This window comes from Gasterosteus aculeatus, chromosome 20, assembly GCF_964276395.1.
Source record: "Gasterosteus aculeatus chromosome 20, fGasAcu3.hap1.1, whole genome shotgun sequence".
Classification (NCBI taxonomy): Eukaryota; Metazoa; Chordata; class Actinopteri; order Perciformes; family Gasterosteidae; genus Gasterosteus; species Gasterosteus aculeatus.
This window is the reverse complement of record NC_135707.1, coordinates 17,767,307-17,787,015: the sequence shown is the minus strand read 5'-3', so window position 1 is coordinate 17,787,015 and position 19,709 is coordinate 17,767,307. Positions and strand designations below refer to the sequence as shown.

Below are 19,709 nucleotides of genomic sequence, written 5' to 3'. Positions count from 1 at the left end.
TTTCCAAGATTGATTTTATTTTTTTTAGATGAATATATTTATCAAACAAGGGAAACATTTGCAGGATATATTCACCTAATGTGCAACAAAAATTGTTTTAAAGATTTGGGGAATAACAGTAAATTCTTTAACCGCAAGTATTCATTTAATGAGTGAACGCTCATCCAGTCGGGTTTCGGCTGACGGTTATGCCTGTCAGAAGAGATTACTGAAATACACACCAGGAGCGCAGAGTCTTTACATCTTCTGCTACAAACTAAAGACACAGCTCTTCATACTATACTTTGACTAAAAGACACAAAACAAATTGTAGCACTTGAATTCTACTTATAATGGCTCCTATCTGTAGCAGGTTGTAAATTAGCTTATTTGATGAATCTGCACTTTTCTTGTTCTGCAAATGCAGCATTCATGTTCCGTTCTAATAGAAAGCTTCAGCCTTTCTAATCTTAAAAATTGATCAGAATAGTTCCTCACAGGAGTTGCATCTATGACATTTCACCCGTGTGTGTTCTTTTCATGTGGACAAATAAGTTACTAGAACTCGAGAAACCTCTTTTTCACATTGTACAGGAATATGGATTCTCATTGGAGTGGGTTCTTGTATGATACTTCAAATGTGATGACTGAGTGAATGATTTCCCACATGTCTTGCAGGAATATGGCTTCTCCCCAGTGTGGATCCTTGTATGAAGCTTTAAATGTGATTTACCATTGAATGTTTTCCCACATGTGTTGCAGGAATATGGCCTTTCACCAGAGTGAATTTCCATGTGGACTTTTAAGCTACTACTAAATTTGAATGTTTTCCCACATGTTTTGCAAGAAAATGCCTTCTCATCACTATGAACTCTTTCATGAGTCTTAAATACAGACTCGTGAACGAATCTTCTCCCACAGGTGTTGCATACATATGGTTGATCAACACTGTGAGCTCTTTTCACGTGGGACAACAAGCTATTTTTATGTTTAAAGTATTTCCCACATTTTTTGCATAAAAGTGGCTTCTCACCTGGAGGAGTTTGCTCCTTGCTTGATGTTAAACTACGTTTGACTCTTTTCTGATCTTTGCCATCAGATACATGAGAGTTGTGAGAGAGAAGCTGGTGGTCATTGCTTGGTTCAACTACAGCGGCGCTTTCAACTGAAATGTAGCCTAGAGATGTTTCCTGTACCACAGTCTGTGTTTCGTCAGTACACAAATCCAGAAGTTGGTCTTCACCGTGGTCTCTTTCCTCACAAGTAGGAGTCAACATGAAGGTCTCCTGCTTCGGTTCAAGCTGCTCTCCCTCCTGACTGCTGCGGAGTTCCTCCTGTTCCTCTTTAATCTGTGGAGGATCTGGGTCCTCTTGGTCCACACTGGGGTTCCTCTCCTGGAGACAGAGCTGCTGGTCACCGAGAACCTCCTCCTCCGTACACACACGTGGCTGTGGGAGCTCTGCGGGGACACGGAACAAAAGAAATGGAAAAACTAACGTTTGAGCGAATAAATACAACGAGTGTTTACAAACCACAACCATCGTGTGTCCTGCTGTTCTACTAGACAGCAGATGTTTCTAAAGTTGTACTCACTTATCCTGTGTAACTTCACGTCGGGTTTCCAAAAAACATCCAACATTCTGCGCTGCCGGTCGATCTCTTCCTGGTACTCGACGACGGTTCTTTTAAAAACTCCGAATATTTCTTCAGCAGCAGCAGATAGTCGCTCGTTGACGAACTCTCTCAAACACTCAACCGAAGACATTGTTGCTTGGTTACCGATGAAACAATTACCGGCTACACCGAGCAACGACTGGATGTTACACCATAAAGTTCCGACTGGAGACCTGAGTCACATTAAGGTTCCGCTTTCTATTATGGTCGCAGGTCAGCCGGCTCCTCCTCCTTCTTCTTCTTCTTTATATTTGATTGGCGGGCGCAACCATTTTTTAAACAGGTGCATACCTCCACCTACTGTACCGGAGGGTGCAGTGTCATGGTAACTGTTTCATCACTGTTCTAATTAAAAAATCTACACCTACCGGACCTTCTTCCAAACTCCACTTCCGTCCCAACGGACTCATTTTTTGCTTTAAGATGTACCTCTCTGAATTAACTCCCTTTTGCCATTAAATACAGCCTTGAGTCCTGCATTTCAGAATCTCAAACTTGATATTATGACCTCCTCTCTTTGTTACTTCCCTTTATACATCTTCGCATTTATGTGTTTCTGAATGTTATGTCCTTTGTCGTCTTTCTCCCACTTCTTCTACCAGACGTCCTCTACCGCCTCTTATTAATGATTTAGCTTCCCTCTTTCCAACGGGAATATTCAATACCTTCTTGTCTTAGTTCTTGCTTTGCGATCATATCTGCTCTCTCGTTGCCATCTACACCTACATGAGCAGAGACCCAGCACAACATTTATTCACAGTCATTGAAGTGTAAACATAATCAGGGATATTTCCATCACCAATTCCTCTCGTTCGGATTGTTTTGACATCAGGCTGTTTAGAATCTGAACAGTTGACCTCTCTCAAGTCTCACCTCTTCTACCCATTACAGTCCCAAGATTATTGCAATAATTTCACCTGAACAGACAGTCTGACATTATTATTGTTTGCACTCCAGATCCCACGTGTCCATTCCCGTTGTCTTGATATCTGACTGTATACATCTACAGATAGTGAAAATAATGTTAGTTGATACACTTAAGTCTGATGTCCAATGTCATCCATAACACTGCTCAAAACTGCTGCTGAGTCTGAACATATCAGCACCCTACATGGTGTCACATCCTCCACCCATCTCAACCCAATGATCATAGCCACCATCTCTGCCGTGTACACCGACACATTACTCACACTGCACTCAGGAACATGCACTCCTGCAGCCACTCTACCACCATTCACTACCTTAGATCCATCAGTATACACACTTACAAAACCATAAACCCTTTACAGACATACCTCTCCACACACACGCTCACGTCCCCCTTGCCCCACTCCCTCCTCTCCTCCATCATGCCTACATCCACTCTTGGGCTGTGCCAACATCCCAGGGAACATCTCCCCTGTTACTTCCATGATCCCCATAAACTCCTTAGCAGCCCTAACAACCATCTCAATCCGTGCCGACTTTTTTTTAACCGGTTCACTCATATTAAGAATGTGACACATAAATGCCAAAAAATCCACCCGTTTTACCACCAGTGTCTCTTCTGTAACTGAGCACCCCCATGACTACACTTCTTCTCTCATTACATTACATTACATGTCATTTAGCGGACGCTTTTATCCAAAGCGACGTACAATAAGTGCATTCAACCATAGGGTACAAACTCAGGAGAACAAGAAAGTGCAATTTCCTCAAATAAGCCAATTTACAATTTGCTATAGATAAGTGGCGTTACAAGTACAATTGCTACAAGTGCTACAATGTGTTAGTCTTTAGTCGAGGTAGAGTCTGAAGAGGTGTGTCTTTAGTTTGCGGCGGAAGATATGAAGGCTCTCTGCGGTCCTGATGTCTTCCGAGAGCTCGTTCCACCATTTCGGCGCAAGGACAGCAAAGAGTCGAGATCTAGTCGAGTGTTTTGCTCTCAGTGAGGGAGGGACGAGTAGTTTTACAGATGCAGAGCGGAGAGTGCGGGTTGGGATGTCGGGTTTGACCATGTCCTGGATGTAAGCTGGACCCGATCCATTCACAGCATGGTACGTGAGCACCAATGTTTTGAACTGGATGCGGGCGGCCACCGGTAGCCAGTGAAGAGAGCGGAGGAGTGGAGTAGTGTGGGAGAATTTGGGAAGGTTGAAGACCAGTCGAGCTGCTGCATTCTGAATGAGCTGCAGAGGTCGAATGGCGGTGGCAGGGAGACCAGCCAGGAGGGAGTTGCAGTAGTCCGGGTGGGAGATGACAAGAGCCTGAATCAGTACCTGCGCTGCCTTCTGAGTGAGAAGGGGACATATCTCCCCCCTCCACCACCTGCCCCTCCCCTCTCCCTGTGATCACTCCTGGCTGTTCCTGGGCCCTTATTTCTTGTTCCCTCCTGCTAACTTGGCTTTTCCTTGCTGCCTCTGCATATGTTACCTTATTTACTATCTTGTACCTCTGTCTTCTTTCTCTGCACAACACCCCCCCCATATGCCGCTCTATGTTCCCCGCCGCAGTTACAACACCTTATTTTAGCCTGTGCTTCACATTTCCCATACTCATGTGGGCCCCCACATTTAGCACACCGACACTGCCCCTTACACACACTGGCCACATGCCCCATGCGTTGACACTTGAAGCACCTTGGCGGCGCCGGCACATACTCCCTCACAAAGTAACTCACATACCCCAGACACACTCCACTGGGTAGATGCCCATCAAACTCCACCATCACCGTTGGGCTCTCCTCTCCGTTCCCTTTGTTTTTATTTGTCGTTCGTTTTGCCTCCACTAACCGTCCTCCCTTTACTTCTTTCTTGAATTCCTCCATTGTTATATCCCCCGGTACCCCTGTAATCACCGCCCTGCTCTAAACCAATTCCACCCGGTACATGACGCTTCACCTTCGCTCCATTCAGCGACGCCGACGTCAACGCCATTAACTTGCTGCGCCCAATTAACAGCAAAAATCAACACTCTCCCATGCCCAACACACCTCCCATCTCTAACATGTGCCACCTCTGCTTCAATAGCTTTAGATAATGCTATCAGATTCAACACTTTCCTCGTAGGCTCATCAAACACAGCCATAACTTTCCATTCCTCCACCTGCTCTCGCCTCTTATCCCTTCTCATTCTCTCCGCACCCCTCTGGTCATCCCCATCCGACATTGACTCTCCGTCTTTCCTAATACGCTTCCTCTCACCCTTCCCTTTCCACTTTACCTTAATACCCGCATGCATTTCTCCCTCCTCATTGTCCGACTTCTCACTGCCCTCCCGCATATCCACCTCGCTTCCACCCGAACTACCCGCCATGCCAACCTCAGTCACAGCGCAGCTGTGCAATCTGCAGAGCGTAAAAACCGGCAACAAAACTAGTGCCGAGGTTGTCGTGCGAATGAAGTCTCCACCCGGCTGCTGCTCTTTGTCTAAGAGAGGAAGGGCTGGTGGAGGCGTGACACTTTTAAACCAGCCCACCTAATTGCAGCCCCCTGGCGTTAATTGCCAAAAGGGTGGCACCTCTATACTGCCACATTCGCAGTACTTGGTTGTCCATTAGATGTCCCTCCTAGGACAGGTCTATAGCAGGGGTCGGCAAACTTTTTGACTCGCGGGCCACAATGGGTTGTGAAATTTGACGGAGGAGCCGGGCCAAGAACAAATGGTTGAAGTGTTTGTGTGAGCGAATATAAATGACATGTGAAAAACAATTACGTGAAAGGATTTGGATTTTAACAAATAGCAAAGCATTTATTTACAAGGCAATTTAACAAATTGGCAAAGGTGTAACAACTTCATGAGGACCAGGGACCTAAACGCAACACTTTGTTGTCTTTGTCTGTTTACTTGCAATGCTTTTGACACTTCATGGTCCTTTATTGTTTCCACTGTGAAATTGCTTGTCCCAGCAAAAGAGACCTTAACGTAATACAATCGTTGCAATACATTATTTTCTTGGCTGCATCATAAACCAGCCATTCTAAACTGGACCCCCACTTTTCATTCAACAGTGTTTTCTTTCTCTTTGTCTCTTCGTTTATTTGTTGCTTTCATGACCAGTTCTTCTCTCTTGTGTCCTGCGGGTTTTCCTCCACCTGCTCTTTGCCGCCACGTCCTTCACCTGCACTGCGCACTTCTACCAAAAGGATCCACCTGTCACGTGTGCGCGCGCCCCTATGTTGCTTAGTAACGAGCGTACGGTGGCCGAGACGGTTTAACAGCGTCTTCTCACGATGTGGCGCGTGAACCACAGTAGAAATGCGTGAGGCTTCAGAACCTGCATTTACTTTATTACGTTAGACGCGTTAACAGTCCCGAGCTGTTAAACGGGTCTTCGTGTTTCTGTGAAGCAGCGCGGCTTCAGCCTGCTAACAGTCAGCTGATCGAGACAGCTGAGCTAAACTCGCCGAAGCGTAAAATAGTCGTCGCGGTCCGCAGTCGGTGCACAAGAACCACCGCTGCACCGACGTGAGCGAGCGTTCTGGGTTCGTGGATGACGTCATCGTGACGGGTTAATATCCGCCGTACTTTGCCGGTCTGTTGTCTGTTAGCTGCGTGCGAATTTAGGGGGGGAAGTATTGTGACTTCGTCAACCACCAACATGTTCGTCTCGCTAACGAAAGTTAGAATACATTTAGTCATAGTTTTTATTTTTTAAGATCGTTTTCGTCACGTCTTAGTCTCGTTTTAGTCATGGGAAAAAGGTTCGTTAACGAAACATTTTCGTCATAGTTTTTGTCGATGAAATGAACAGTGTGTGGAAGTTGCGTTTGTAATGAAAGGCAATTCCGCGAGTTGAGAACAGCAGCGTGTGTCTCGTTTATTATTACCATAACAACTCTCAAGAGGGCGCAGCCCTGTAACCTCACAAGCAAGGGTCTCTACGTCATAACATAACAAAACGTTTAAAGGGACCGTGATCCCGGAACAGTCGCAATTGCGTGTACCACGAAACAAGAACAAAGGTGAATTATGCAGTCACATTCACTACAAGTGGATCGAACCCCTTTCAAACGATTTCTTTGCCTCCTGTACTGATACTCCACCCAAACCCTTTGCCTTTACTTTGGGTGTATTCACAGAAGTTGATCTTCACCATGGTCTCACCCAGATCCCTTCAGCTTCACCCAATATGCCAGAGATGGCTTTGATCGTCTTAATCTTAATTACAGTTTGTCATTGTTGGAATAACTGTAATAATGTCATGCCAAGAAGGAGTTTTTAGACAAAACAAGACTATGTCTGTATCGTTTGTACAATAGCGTCGTGGCGGAGGGGTTAGAGAAGGTGAAGCACAAAGTTGTTGGTTCGATTCCAGGCTGCCCCCAGTGACATGTCAGCTGAGATAAGATGACCGCTCAGCATATGAAATCTGTAAGACATCACTTAAGGGTTTATCAGTTTAACAGATGAATCAATTTAATTTGCAATAGAATTTCCAAGATTGATTTTATTTTTTTTAGATCAATATATTTATCAAACAAGGGAAACATTTGCAGGATATGTTCACCTAATGTGCAACAAAAATTGTTTTAAAGATTTGGGGAATAACAGTAAATTCTTTAACCGCAAGTATTCATTTAATGAGTGAACGCTCATCCAGTCGGGTTTCGGCTGACGGTTATGCCTGTCAGAAGAGATTACTGAAATACACACCAGGAGCGCAGAGTCTTTATATCTTCTGCTGCAAACTAAAGACACAGCTCTTCATACTATACTTTGACTAAAAGACACAAAACAAATTGTAGCACTTGAATTCTACTTATAATGGCTCCTATCTGTAGCAGGTTGTAAATTAGCTTATTTGATGAATCTGCACTTTTCTTGTTCTTCAAATGCAGCATTCATGTTCCGTTCTAATAGAAAGCTTCAGCCTTTCTAATCTTAAAAATTGATCAGAATAGTTCCTCACAGGAGTTGCATCTATGACATTTCACCCTTGTGTGTTCTTTTCATGTGGACAAATAAGTTATTAGAACTCCAGAAACCTCTTTTTCACATTGTACAGGAATATGGATTCTCATTGGAGTGGCTTCTTGTATGAGACTTCAAATTTGATGACTGAGTGAATGATTTCCCACATGTGTTGCAGGAATATGGCTTCTCCCCAGTGTGGATCCTTGTATGACGCTTTAAATGTGATTTGTCTCTGAATGTTTTCCCACATGTGATGCAGGAATATGGCCTTTCACCAGAGTGAATTTCCATGTGGACTTTTAAGCCACAACTAAATTTGAATGTTTTCCCACATGTTTTGCAAGAAAATGCCTTCTCATCACTATGAACTCTTTTATGAGTCTTAAATACAGACTCGTGAACGAATCTTCTCCCACAGGTGTTGCATACATATGGTTGATCAACACTGTGAGCTCTTTTCACGTGGGACAACAAGCCATTTTTATGTTTAAAGTATTTCCCACATTTTTTGCACATAACTGGCTTCTCACCTGGAGGAGTTTGCTCCTTGCTTGATGTTAAACTACGTTTGACTCTTTTCTGATCTTTGCCATCAGATACATGAGAGTTGTGAGAGAGAAGCTGGTGGTCATTGCTTGGTTCAACTACAGCGGCGCTTTCAACTGAAATGTAGCCTAGAGATGTTTCCTGTACCACAGTCTGTGTTTCGTCAGTACACAAATCCAGAAGTTGGTCTTCACCGTGGTCTCTTTCCTCACAAGTAGGAGTCAACATGAAGGTCTCCTGCTTCGGTTCAAGCTGCTCTCCCTCCTGACTGCTGCAGAGTCCCTCCTGTTCCTCTTTAATCTGTGGAGGATCTGGGTCCTCTTGGTCCACACTGGGGTTCCTCTCCTGGAGACAGAGCTGCTGGTCACCGAGAACCTCCTCCTCCGTACACACACGTGGCTGTGGGAGCTCTGCGGGGACACGGAACAAAAGAAATGGAAAAACTAACGTTTGAGCGAATAAATACAACGAGTGTTTACAAACCACAACCATCGTGTGTCCTGCTGTTCTACTAGACAGCAGATGTTTCTAAAGTTGTACTCACTTATCCTGTGTAACTTCACGTCGGGTTTCCAAAAAACATCCAACATTCTGCGCTGCCGGTCGATCTCTTCCTGGTACTCGACGACGGTTCTTTTAAAAACTCCGAATATTTCTTCAGCAGCAGCAGATAGTCGCTCGTTGACGAACTCTCTCAAACACTCAACCGAAGACATTGTTGCTTGGTTACCGATGAAACAATTACCGGCTACACCGAGCAACGACTGGATGTTACACTATAAAGTTCCGACTGGAGACCTGAGTCACATTAAGGTTCCGCTTTCTATTATGGTTGCAGGTCAGCCGGCTCCTCCTTATTCTTTATATTTGATTGGCGGGGCGCAACCATTTTTAAACAGGTGCATACCATCCTCCAAACTCCACTTCCGTCCCAACGGACTCATTTTGTGCTTTAAGATGTACCTCTCTGAATTAACTCCCTTTTGCCATTAAATACAGCCTTGAGTCCTGCATGTCAGAATCTCAAACTTGATATTATGACCTTTTCTCTTTGTTACTTCCCTTTGTACATCTTCACATTTATGCTCACGGGAGGGAATATTCAATACCTTCTTGTCTTTTAGTTCTTGCTTTGCGATCATATCTGCTCTCTCATTGCCATCTACACCTACATGAGCTGAACCTGAACAGACAGTCTGACATTATTATTGTTTGCACATGGTCACACTACATTCTGATATGAATACTCCAGATCTCACGTGTCCATTCCCATTGTCTTGATATCTGACTGTATACATCTACAGATAGTTAAAATAATGTTAGTTGATATATACTTAAGTCTGATGTCCAATGTCATACAAGTTTCCATCCATTGTTTCCTGAGTGTTAAATCCTTATTGTTAGCTGGTAATATCCAAGGAGGAACATTTCCCCACGTTACGTTGGGATCACAGATCGAACCCCTTTCAAACGATTTCTTTGCCTCCTGTACTGATACTCCACCCAAACCCTTTGCCTTTACTTTGGGTGTATTCACAGAAGTTGATCTTCACCATGGTCTCACCCAGATCCCTTCAGCTTCACCCAATATGCCAGAGATGGCTTTGATCGTCTTAATCTTAATTGCAGTTTGTCAGTGTTGGAAAAACTAATGTCAATTCAATTAAATTCATTTTATATAGTCCAAAAACGCAAATTTGCCTCAGGGCTTTACAGTCTGTACACATACAACATCCTCTGTCCCGAAACACACACATCGGCACAGGAAAAACTCCCCAAAAAATGAAAAACCCTTCCAAGAGGGAGAAAAAGGAAGAAACCTTAGGCAGAACGTCAGAGGAGGGGTCCCACTCCCGGGATGGACAGACTATAGGATGCCATGTGTACAGAATGAGCAATGTATAATACATGCAATTCCTATGACATAAATTATTCAAGTAATTGTGAGTAGTAAGTGTAGGATATTAGAAACATAAGACAATCCGGTTCATAAAATTAATAAAAACGCATATAGTGTACACCAGAATACAGGCATGATTCTGAAACTAATCAATAAAGTAATGACAATATTGTAAAACCACTGTAATTCTGCAACTATAATAGAATAATACCTGTAGGAACCATTGTTCTCGAGTTCGCTGTTGGAGACAACAGACGGGCACTAGGGATGGTCAAAGGACTGACCTGGGGCCTGTTGGTTGCTGAGACCAGCGGCTCCTCAGCTGAGATGTTCTTTTTAACACAACGCCATCCCCTTTATTTAATACATTTGATTTTAACCTTTTGATCAGCGATGACCTCTGTCCGTCCGGCGTTTCTTCATTTTTGAACACAACATAAGCCAGGCGCACAGCAGGACCACTGCAGGGGCAACCACCATCAGATAGAACCACCATCCACAGAAGCCTGTGGGGTGGAAAAGCGCAAAGACTTTAGGAGAGGGTAATGTTGGTTTACGAGTACAGTAATATGATTAATATCTAAAATAATAATAACAATAACAACAACAACAACGATGACGATGGCAGCAGCAGGCGTCAGCAGGGCCACGGCAGATGTCAGGACCAGGGTCCAGAAGGAACTACGATCTACGGAGACCTGCTTGGGCAGAAAGCACAAAAAACTCCCGGAAAGAAGCTGAATTAGTCATGTGCATTAATAAAACGTGAATTATTGTAGAACGAGAGTGTGAGAGAGGAGCTCGGTGTGTCCTGAGGAGAAGTACCTTAAAATCTATTCTTGATTTAACAGGGAGCCAGTGCAGAGAAGTTAATATGTCAGCCCTGTGAGGCGGGGGACTTAAAATCTAATAAAAAATAAGATACATTTATAAAAAATAAAAAAAAGGTACCAGCAACGCCACCTAGTTGCGGAGTCTAGGTCTCCATAAAAACAGGTTCTTGTTCACCAGAGGAAGAACAGCATGGATCACAAGACTTAAAAGAGTGGTTAAAAATGGAGGATTTTATTATTAACTAAAAACCCATAAATAACTACAATTGTATTAAAAGTCCAGCTGGAACAAAGTACTAAAAAAGATTAAGAATTCGACCAGCCACTGCTGCTGATCAGTCTTGCCCTTTCTTCTTGTTTCCGGTTCCGTTCCTTTCCTGGGTGAGGTGTCCAGTCCGTCTCGTTCCTCTCCTCGTTGCACCCTGCCTGCTCGTCCGCTGTCTTGCCGTCCTCTCGCTTGATTTCCCGTGGCTTCTCCTGCCCGTGGCTTCACCTTCCTGTGGCTTCCGCTTTCATGCCATAGCAGCTGTGTTAATTGGAAAGGGGAGGTCCTTTCATTGTGTAATGTGGTTGGCCAGGGCTCTCTGTAATTGATTAGTCCCTCCAGGTGCATGTAGTTTACTGAAAGGTGGGTTAATATGTGAAAATGTAATAAAACAAACCACGCTAAAATGTAATAAAACAAACCACGCTAAAATGTAAGACCAAACTATGCTAAAATATAATAAACCAATAATTTACAGAAACCACAATTCTCAGGTTTTATCCTATACACCAACCCTGTATTGCCCACTAGTTAAGTAACAAATTGTTCAGGGTCCCACCAAGTACACAATTTTCCTTGACCTCGTCGATTTCTGTTGCGTACTCATACTCTCTCTCCGGGTAAGAGTGGCATAGCTTCAGCTCTTTTGTCAGTGTTGTTTGCTTTTGGAGGCTGCGTTATCCATTTTCTGTCTAGCTATACGTTACGCTAGTGAAAGTCTCTGTTGGTGGTCTAGTATCCAACCACCAATGTCATGGCGTAGTTGCTGGGGACCGACACCAAGTCCCACATGCACAGGAAGCCTCAGATGCCTCCCAAACATAAGGAGGGAGTGTAGCTGGTTGCACTGTATATTGTATTATTTTAAGCATGTACCAACTCAAGCAAGTATTCTGGCCAACGGTTTTGCTTCTATTTCTAGAGAGCGGAGCATGTTTAACAAGGTCTGGTTGAAGCGTTCTGCCCCACCGTTTCCTGCAGGATGGTACGGCGTTGTGCGGCTTTTAGTTATACCATAAGTATCACAGAGCCGTTTCATCAATGCCGACTCAAAATTGGATCCCGGTCAGAATGGAACCGAGCTGGACAGCCAAAAGGCTGTATTACATGAGTCCACAGAGCTTTTACTGTTGTCTGAGCCGTTTGGTCATGTGTGGGGATGGCCCAAGAGTAGCGTGTAAATAAATCTGTGGCAACAAGGATATTTTGAATACGGTCTGTTGGCCGACCTAAGGACAAGAAGTCTAGCCCCATAACTTCAAGAGGGTATGACACAGCTATCCGGTTAAGAGGGGCCTTAGGCTCTACTCTTTTCTTCTGGAGGCTGCAGGCAACACAACCCAAATGGAAATGGCGTACCTCTTGCTCCACGTCAGGCCAATAGAAATGCTGTCGTATCCGGGCCAGGGTCCGATCCACACCAGCATGGGCAGCAGCTTCATGGACCTTTTTCCAGACCTCTTCACACCTTGAGCTTGGACACACCACCTGGAAGCATACTTCATGGGTGTGCTGATCAGTAACCTTACGGCACAATACTTTGTTTTCATCTTGTAGTCTTCTACTATAGAATTTCCTACAGTCCACACAGAACCTCCAGTTACCGGCCTTCACCAGAACTATGGGCGCAGCCCATGGGCTACAACGTTCTCTGATTACCCCCTTCAAGCATTTCTGCAAGTAGGTTTTTCATTTCCTTATACATCAGAGGCGGAAGAGGTCGGTACCTTTCTCTGATGGGCGCTGCATCACCCGTATGGATACGGTGTTGTACCAGGTCTGTCCGACCAAAGTCTTCATCATGGTTAGCAAACGCGTCCTTCCACTTGAGCAGCAGGGTGCATAGCTCCTCCTGTTGCTGTTTTAGAGAGATCAGGTCGGTTAGTCAGGTTCTTTACCTCTTCAGGCAGCTCCTGTCCCTTGTGGTTGCCTGTTGCATCTACCAAAGCCACTTCAACAACACAATTGTCTTTCAGAGATAGGGTAAGGTCACGAGATCCATGCACATCAGCTTCATCAACGTGGTACAGCTTACCCAATTTCTGGTTCCGCCCTATTGACAAGGTGTAGGGATATGGGTTACAGACACGAACAGGGATTCTCCCATTTCTTACCACTGCCAGTGTCCTAGCAACGCCAACATTGTTGGTTTCAGGTAGTGCTTCCATCAGGGCACAGTAGTCCGTTCCTCCCGGGACCATCCGAGCACGGCCCCACACCAGCAGCTCACTCTTTGGTGGGACTCGGATATTTTGGCTGCCCTTAACTGGAAAACTACAGGGGTCTTCCCAAACTTAGCTTTGGAAAAATGCTGCTCAAATAAACTCTGCTGCATTAATGTAACCTGAGACCCCGTATACAAGAGTCCTTGCAACTCAACCCCTTCAATCGTTACTCCTATAGTTGGGCATTGCCCAATAAAGGCTTCCGTGGCCCTTGAGTCGTGTAGTGCATTAGCAACCCCTGCCCCTTGGACCTCAGCAGCAGGGACAGCTAGTTTAAAGCCGACTGGGAAGCAGCAGGCCTCCTACAATACCTGGCTATATGTCCCGCTTGTCTACATTGGCGACGGATTGGCCTACCTTGTTCATCCCAGTCATTAACACCGGACACCGGTCGCGACCACTCCCTATGTTGTGTCAGGGGCTGTGGGGGAGCATTGAATGGTATAAGGAGTGGTTTAATTTCCTTCATTAATTCTTGGGCGAGTCCTTGCATCTGGGATTTCACATCTTTCATGATCTCTCGCTTCAGCATGTCTCTCCAACTTTCCTTCTGTAACAAAGCAGGGGAGGCATGCGAGTTGTTCACAGAAAAGCATGTTACCTCCGGCTGTGTTTATTTGTGTTCTGCACCCGTATATTAACTGGAGAGGCTGGAGAGGTTTAAGAGATTTACAAGAGCAGCCTGATAACAAAGAATTACAGTAGTCCAGTCTGGAAGTGACAAATGCATGAACTAATTTTTCTGCATCACTTTGACACAGGAAGTTCCTGATTTTTGATATGTTACGTAGATGAAAATAGGCAGTCCTTGAAGTCTTCTTTATATGCGAGTTGAAGGTCATACCCTGGTCGAAGAGAACTCCCAGATTCCTGACGGTGCTGCTGGGTACCAGAGCAATTCTATCCACAAAAAGTGTATCACGTGACAGCTGGCTTCGGAGGCGCTCTGGGGCTATCAGGATAACTTCCGTTTTTCGGAGTTTAGCATCAGGAAGTTGCCGGTCATCCAAGTTTTGACGTCTCCAAGACATTCTTGAAGTCTAACAAGCTGGTTTGTCTCTTCTGGCTTGATCGACAGATACAGTTGAGTATCATCTGCATAACAATGGAAGTTTATGCGGTGTTTCCTGATAAGATCGCCCAGAGGAGGCATATAGAGGGTAAATAAAATCGGTCCAAGTACAGAACCTTGTGGGACTCCGTGACCAACTTTGGTGGTCTTTGAGGATTCTCCGTTTAAAAGCACAAACTGTGATCGATCCGATAAGTAGGATTTAAACCAGCTGAGTGCAGTTCCTTTGATACCAATTAAATGTTCTAGTCTCTGCAATAGGATATAATTGTGTATGGTATCAAATGCGGCACTGAGGTCCAGCAAGACAAGAAAAGAGATGAGTCCTTGGTCCGATGCAAGTAGAAGATCATTCGTCATTTTCACCAGTGCTGTTTTTGTACTATGATGCGTTCGAAATCCTGACTGGAAATCCTCGAACAAAGCATTGTTTTGTAGAAAGTCACATAATTGATTTGCGACGGATTTCTCAAGGATCTTAGAGAGGAAGGGAAGATTAGAGATAGGTCTGTAGTTAGCCAACACCTCTGGAGCAAGAGTAGGTTTCTTAAGAAGAGGTTTAATTACAGCTACCTTGAAGGACTGTGGTACATGTCCTGTCAACAAAGACAGATTCATAATATCTAATAAGGACGTGCTAACTAAAGGAAAAACTTCCTTAAGCAGCTTGGTCGGAATCGGATCCAAGAGACAAGTAGAAGATTTAGACTTAGAAATAAAGACATCAGTTGATCAAGGTTGATGGAAGAGAAGACATCCAAACAGGCATCAGGGCCCACTGCTCCATCCAAGGTTCCTACATCGGAGGACAGGTCGGCACTGGTTGAAGGCAGGAGACCATCAATTTTCTCTTTGATAGTCAGAATCTTATAATTGAAGAAGTTCATGAAGTCGTTACTAGTGAGGTCCAAAGGAATACACGGCTCGACAGAGCTGTGACTCTTTGTCAGCCTGGCTACAGTGCTGAAGAGAAAACTGGAGTTGTTTTTATTTTTCTCTAGTAATGATGAGTAATAAGATGCTCTTGCGTTACGGAGAGCCTTCTTATATGTTTTAAGGCTGTCTTGCCAAACTAGCCTAGATCCTTCTGATTTGGTGGAACGCCATAATCGTTCAGGTTTCCGCACAGTTTGCTTTAGGTTCCGTGTTTGAGGGTTATACCACGGAGCAGACTTCCTTCTTGTTGCTATTCTTCTTTCCAGAAGAGAAATAGCGTCCAGCGCCACTCTCAAAGAGCCTGTAGCAGTATTGACAAAATTATCGATCTGGGACGGACTGAGGTTCACACAGGAGTCTCCTTGTATCTTGAGGCAGGGCACTGAACTTAGAGCAGAAGGAATGGCTTCTTTAAATGAGGCTACAGCAGTATTCGATAAGCGTCGACTGTAGAAACCCTTGGCAGGAGGAGGTGGTTCCGATAGTAGAAATTCAAAGGTTTTCAGACAATGGTCCGACAGGAGAGGGTTCTGTGGAAAAATTGTTAAATGTTCGATCCCAATCCCATGCACAAGAAGGGGTTTTTCGACAAAACAAGACTATGTATGTATTGTTTTTACAATAAATTTCCAAGATTGATTTTATTTTTTTTAGATGAATATATTTATCAAACAAGGGAAACATTTGCAGGATATATTCACCTAATGTGCAACAAAAATTGTTTTAAAGATTTGGGGAATAACGGTAAATTCTTTAACCGCAAGTATTCATTTAATGAGTGAACGCTCATCCAGTCGGGTTTCGGCTGACGGTTATGCCCGTCAGAAGAGATTACTGAAATACACACCAGGAGCGCAGAGTCTTTACATCTTCTGCTGCAAACTAAAGACACAGCTCTTCATACTATACTTTGACTAAAAGACACAAAACAAATTGTAGCACTTGAATTCTACTTATAATGGCTCCTATCTGTAGCAGGTTGTAAATTAGCTTATTTGATGAATCTGCACTTTTCTTGTTCTGCAGATGCAGCATTCATGTTCCGTTCTAATAGAAAGCTTCAGCCTTTCTAATCTTAAAAATTGATCAGAATAGTTCCTCACAGGAGTTGCATCTATGACATTTCACTCTTGTGTGTTCTTTTCATGTGGACAAATAAGTTATTAGAACTCCAGAAACCTCTTTTTCACATTGTACAGGAATATGGATTCTCATTGGAGTGGCTTCTTGTATGAGAATTCAAATGTGATGACTGAGTGAATGTTTTCCCACATGTGTTGCAGGAATATGGCTTCTCCCCAGTGTGTACATTGTACAGGAATATGGATTCTCATTGGAGTGGGTTCTTGTATGAGACTTCAAATGTGATGACTGAGTGAATGTTTTCCCACATGTGTTACAGGAATATGGCTTCTCCCCAGTGTGGATCCTTGTATGAAGCTTTAAATGTGATTTGTCTCTGAATGTTTTCCCACATGTGTTGCAGGAATATGGCTTCTCCCCAGTGTGACTTTCCATGTGGACTTTTAAGCTACTGCTAAATTTGAATGTTTTCCCACAGGTTTTGCAAGAAAATGCCTTCTCATCACTATGAACTCTTTTATGAGTCTTAAATACAGATTCATGAACGAATCTTCTCCCACAGGTGTTGCATACATATGGTTGATCAACACTGTGAGCTCTTTTCACGTGGGACAACAAGCTATTTTTATGTTTAAAGTATTTCCCACATGTTTTGCATAAAAGTGGCTTCTCACCTGGAGGAGTTTGCTCCTTGCTTGATGTTAAACTACGTTCTACTCTTTTCTGATCTTTGCCATCAGATTCATGAGAGTTGTGAGAGAGAAGCTGGTGGTCATTGCTTGGTTCAACTACAGTGGCGCTTTCAACTGAAATGTAGCCTAGAGATGTTTCCTGTACCACAGTCTGTGTTTCGTCAGTACACAAATCCAGAAGTTGGTCTTCACCGTGGTCTCTTTCCTCACAAGTAGGAGTCAACATGAAGGTCTCCTGCTTCGGTTCAAGCTGCTCTCCCTCCTGACTGCTGCAGAGTTCCTCCTGTTCCTCTTTAATCTGTGGAGGATCTGGGTCCTCTTGGTCCACACTGGGGTTCCTCTCCTGGAGACAGAGCTGCTGGTCACAGAGAACCTCCTCCTCCGTACACACACGTGGCTGTGGGAGCTCTGCGGGGACACGGAACAAAAGAAATGGAAAAACTAACGTTTGAGCGAATAAATACGAGTGTTTACAAACCACAACCATCGTGTGTCCTGCTGTTCTACTAGACCAGCAATTCCCAAAGTGTGGGCCGCGGCAAGGTACTGCAGGTCGGCCGCGAGAGGTCATTTACAATAAATAGTTTTTTAATTTTCAATTTTTAAAAGTTTGAAATTAATATAAAAATATTTTTGATGCGGCACATTAGTTATGTGAAACATTAGTCGATGAAGCACAAACAATTTAAACGAACAGATTAATAAAACAATAAGGCTCTCGCTCGAAACGGCTGCTCTTGTCCGCCTGTCGTTGTTCAACGAACGGGGCGCCCTCTTGTAGTATTAAAGTAAATATACCGCATTTTCCGCACTCCAAGGCGCACTTAAAAGGCTTTAATTTTCTCAAAAAACGACAGTGCCTTACAATCCGGAGCGCCTTATATATATGCATCCATTGGTTAATCGGTTGATCCATACTGGTTGTACACGGCGCTCAAGGCGCTCTGCCAAACATGCCAAAGCTCGTCTACGACGGCGAGATGCTGAGCGGCGCTCAAGCGCGTGAGATATGAGCTTGTTTCAGGGCGCGTCGGAGAAACAAAGCTGTCGTTCTCGCCGAGCACTTCATGAGATTAAAGAGCGAGAGACGGCGTCCTTTTCTCTACAGTAGCTGAACCATCTTAACGGGGAAAATAAGTTATTCTAAAAGCAGCCGAAGATTTAAGGCGTGGATGGCGAGGGGGCGGCGGGAACGGACGCACCTCGCAGCATCATGGGACCCTGAAAGCACCGTCTCCACCTTACTGTCAAAAAGAACCACAGCGAACGCGTAGAAAACTCGTTCGAGCGCGAGCAGAGATTCTCCTCCCGAGCAACGAAGTTCACGTTTCGCAAGCGAGCAAATACCTCGCGCGAGATGGACTTTTGCTCGCGGATGTTTGATTTTGGTTAAATTCTTAATGTCATTTAATCATTATGTTTTCATTAAAGATTTTCAGATTTCAAAGTGGGCCGCGGCATTCTTGAGTTTGGGAACCGCTGTACTAGACAACAGTTTCTAAAGTTGTACTCACTTATCCTGTGTAACTTCACTTCGGGTTTCCAAAAAACATCCAACATTCTGCGCTGCCGGTCGATCTCATCCTGGTACTCGACGACGGTTCTTTTAAAAACTCCGAATATTTCTTCAGCAGCAGCAGATAGTCGCTCGTTGACGAACTCTCTCAAACACTCAACCGAAGACATTGTTGCTTGGTTACCGATGAAACAATTACCGGCTACACCGAGCAACGACCGGATGTTACACTACAAAGTTCCGACTTCTTCTTCTTCTTCTTCTTCTTCTTTATATTTGATCGGCGGGTCGCAACTATTTTTAAACAGGTGCATACCGCCACCTACTGTACCGGAGGGTGCAGTTTCATGGTAACGGTTTCATCACTCTTATAATTAAAAATAATAAACAACACCTGCAAACAACTAAATCCTTTTTTTTACTCCTTTTTCTTTAAGAAATCTCAGCGGTGCCCTGAAGTTCTCGCATCATTCTTCGTCCGCAGTCAGAACTTCCTCCCAACTCCACTTTGTACATCTCTGAGTTGTCTCTTTACACATAGTGCACTTATCTGACTCCTTTATGCCATTAAATACAGCGTTGCGTTGAGTCCTGTATGTCAGAATCTCAAAGTTGATATTATGACCCCTTCGTATGCTAATGTCCTAAATATCATTATATCAATCATGTATATCATTTGATATCATTTATCAATTTGTTTTTTCCCATCTTTAATCATTAATGCTTCTGAACACACATGTGGCGTCATCTTTGTTTGCCATATTTTTTACCAATTACATAAAAACTAACACAAATAGTATTTGTAGCAATCTGTGAATAAATAAAATCTAAAAAAGTAAAAGCAACAAGCCAGGCCGAAAATAGATTATTAAACAGTGTTAGAATCGAAATATAACCGTGGGGTTGTGTTTTAGTTGTGCTTTAGACATTGTTTGTAGCGTCGCCATGGCAGAGCTCCGTCTCTCGCCGTCGCTACGCGAAGCTGCATTGTGCGCGCTTCCGCGAAGCTCGTACGCGTGTCGGTGGGCAGGCAGGTTACGCCCCGCCCACCGACCATTTATACAGTTCATACATTTTTTTTTTTTTTTTAGAA

The 19,709-nt window shown here is 44.0% G+C and overlaps 3 protein-coding genes and 1 long non-coding RNA gene across 4 annotated transcripts; all 4 read right to left on the bottom strand.

The window, feature by feature from the left end:
• On the bottom strand, positions 1-1,877 carry LOC120809956 (uncharacterized). Its single transcript, XM_040164124.2, has 2 exons — positions 1,573-1,877; positions 1-1,438 (listed from the first exon to the last, which is right to left on the bottom strand). Exons 1-2 carry the CDS (start codon positions 1,742-1,744, stop codon positions 561-563), a joined length of 1,050 nt encoding a protein of 349 aa, XP_040020058.2. The 5' UTR covers positions 1,745-1,877; the 3' UTR covers positions 1-560.
• Positions 1,878-7,061: 5,184 nt separating this feature from the next.
• LOC120809955 (uncharacterized) lies at positions 7,062-8,945 on the bottom strand. The gene is made up of 2 exons (XM_040164121.2): positions 8,639-8,945; positions 7,062-8,504 (listed from the first exon to the last, which is right to left on the bottom strand). Exons 1-2 carry the CDS (start codon positions 8,808-8,810, stop codon positions 7,627-7,629), a joined length of 1,050 nt encoding a protein of 349 aa, XP_040020055.2. The 5' UTR covers positions 8,811-8,945; the 3' UTR covers positions 7,062-7,626.
• Positions 8,946-9,752: 807 nt separating this feature from the next.
• On the bottom strand, positions 9,753-12,646 carry LOC144389778 (uncharacterized). Its single transcript, XR_013453928.1, has 2 exons — positions 12,452-12,646; positions 9,753-11,353 (listed from the first exon to the last, which is right to left on the bottom strand). It is a non-coding gene; the product is annotated as an uncharacterized LOC144389778 (long non-coding RNA).
• A 3,303-nt stretch (positions 12,647-15,949) lies between these two features.
• Positions 15,950-18,866, bottom strand: LOC120809954 (uncharacterized). Its single transcript, XM_040164118.2, is given in 3 exon segments — positions 15,950-16,639; positions 16,642-17,508; positions 18,615-18,866. Coding segments are annotated over 3 exon segments (1,167 nt in total). The 5' UTR covers positions 18,787-18,866; the 3' UTR covers positions 15,950-16,511.
• Positions 18,867-19,709: the final 843 nt, after the last annotated feature.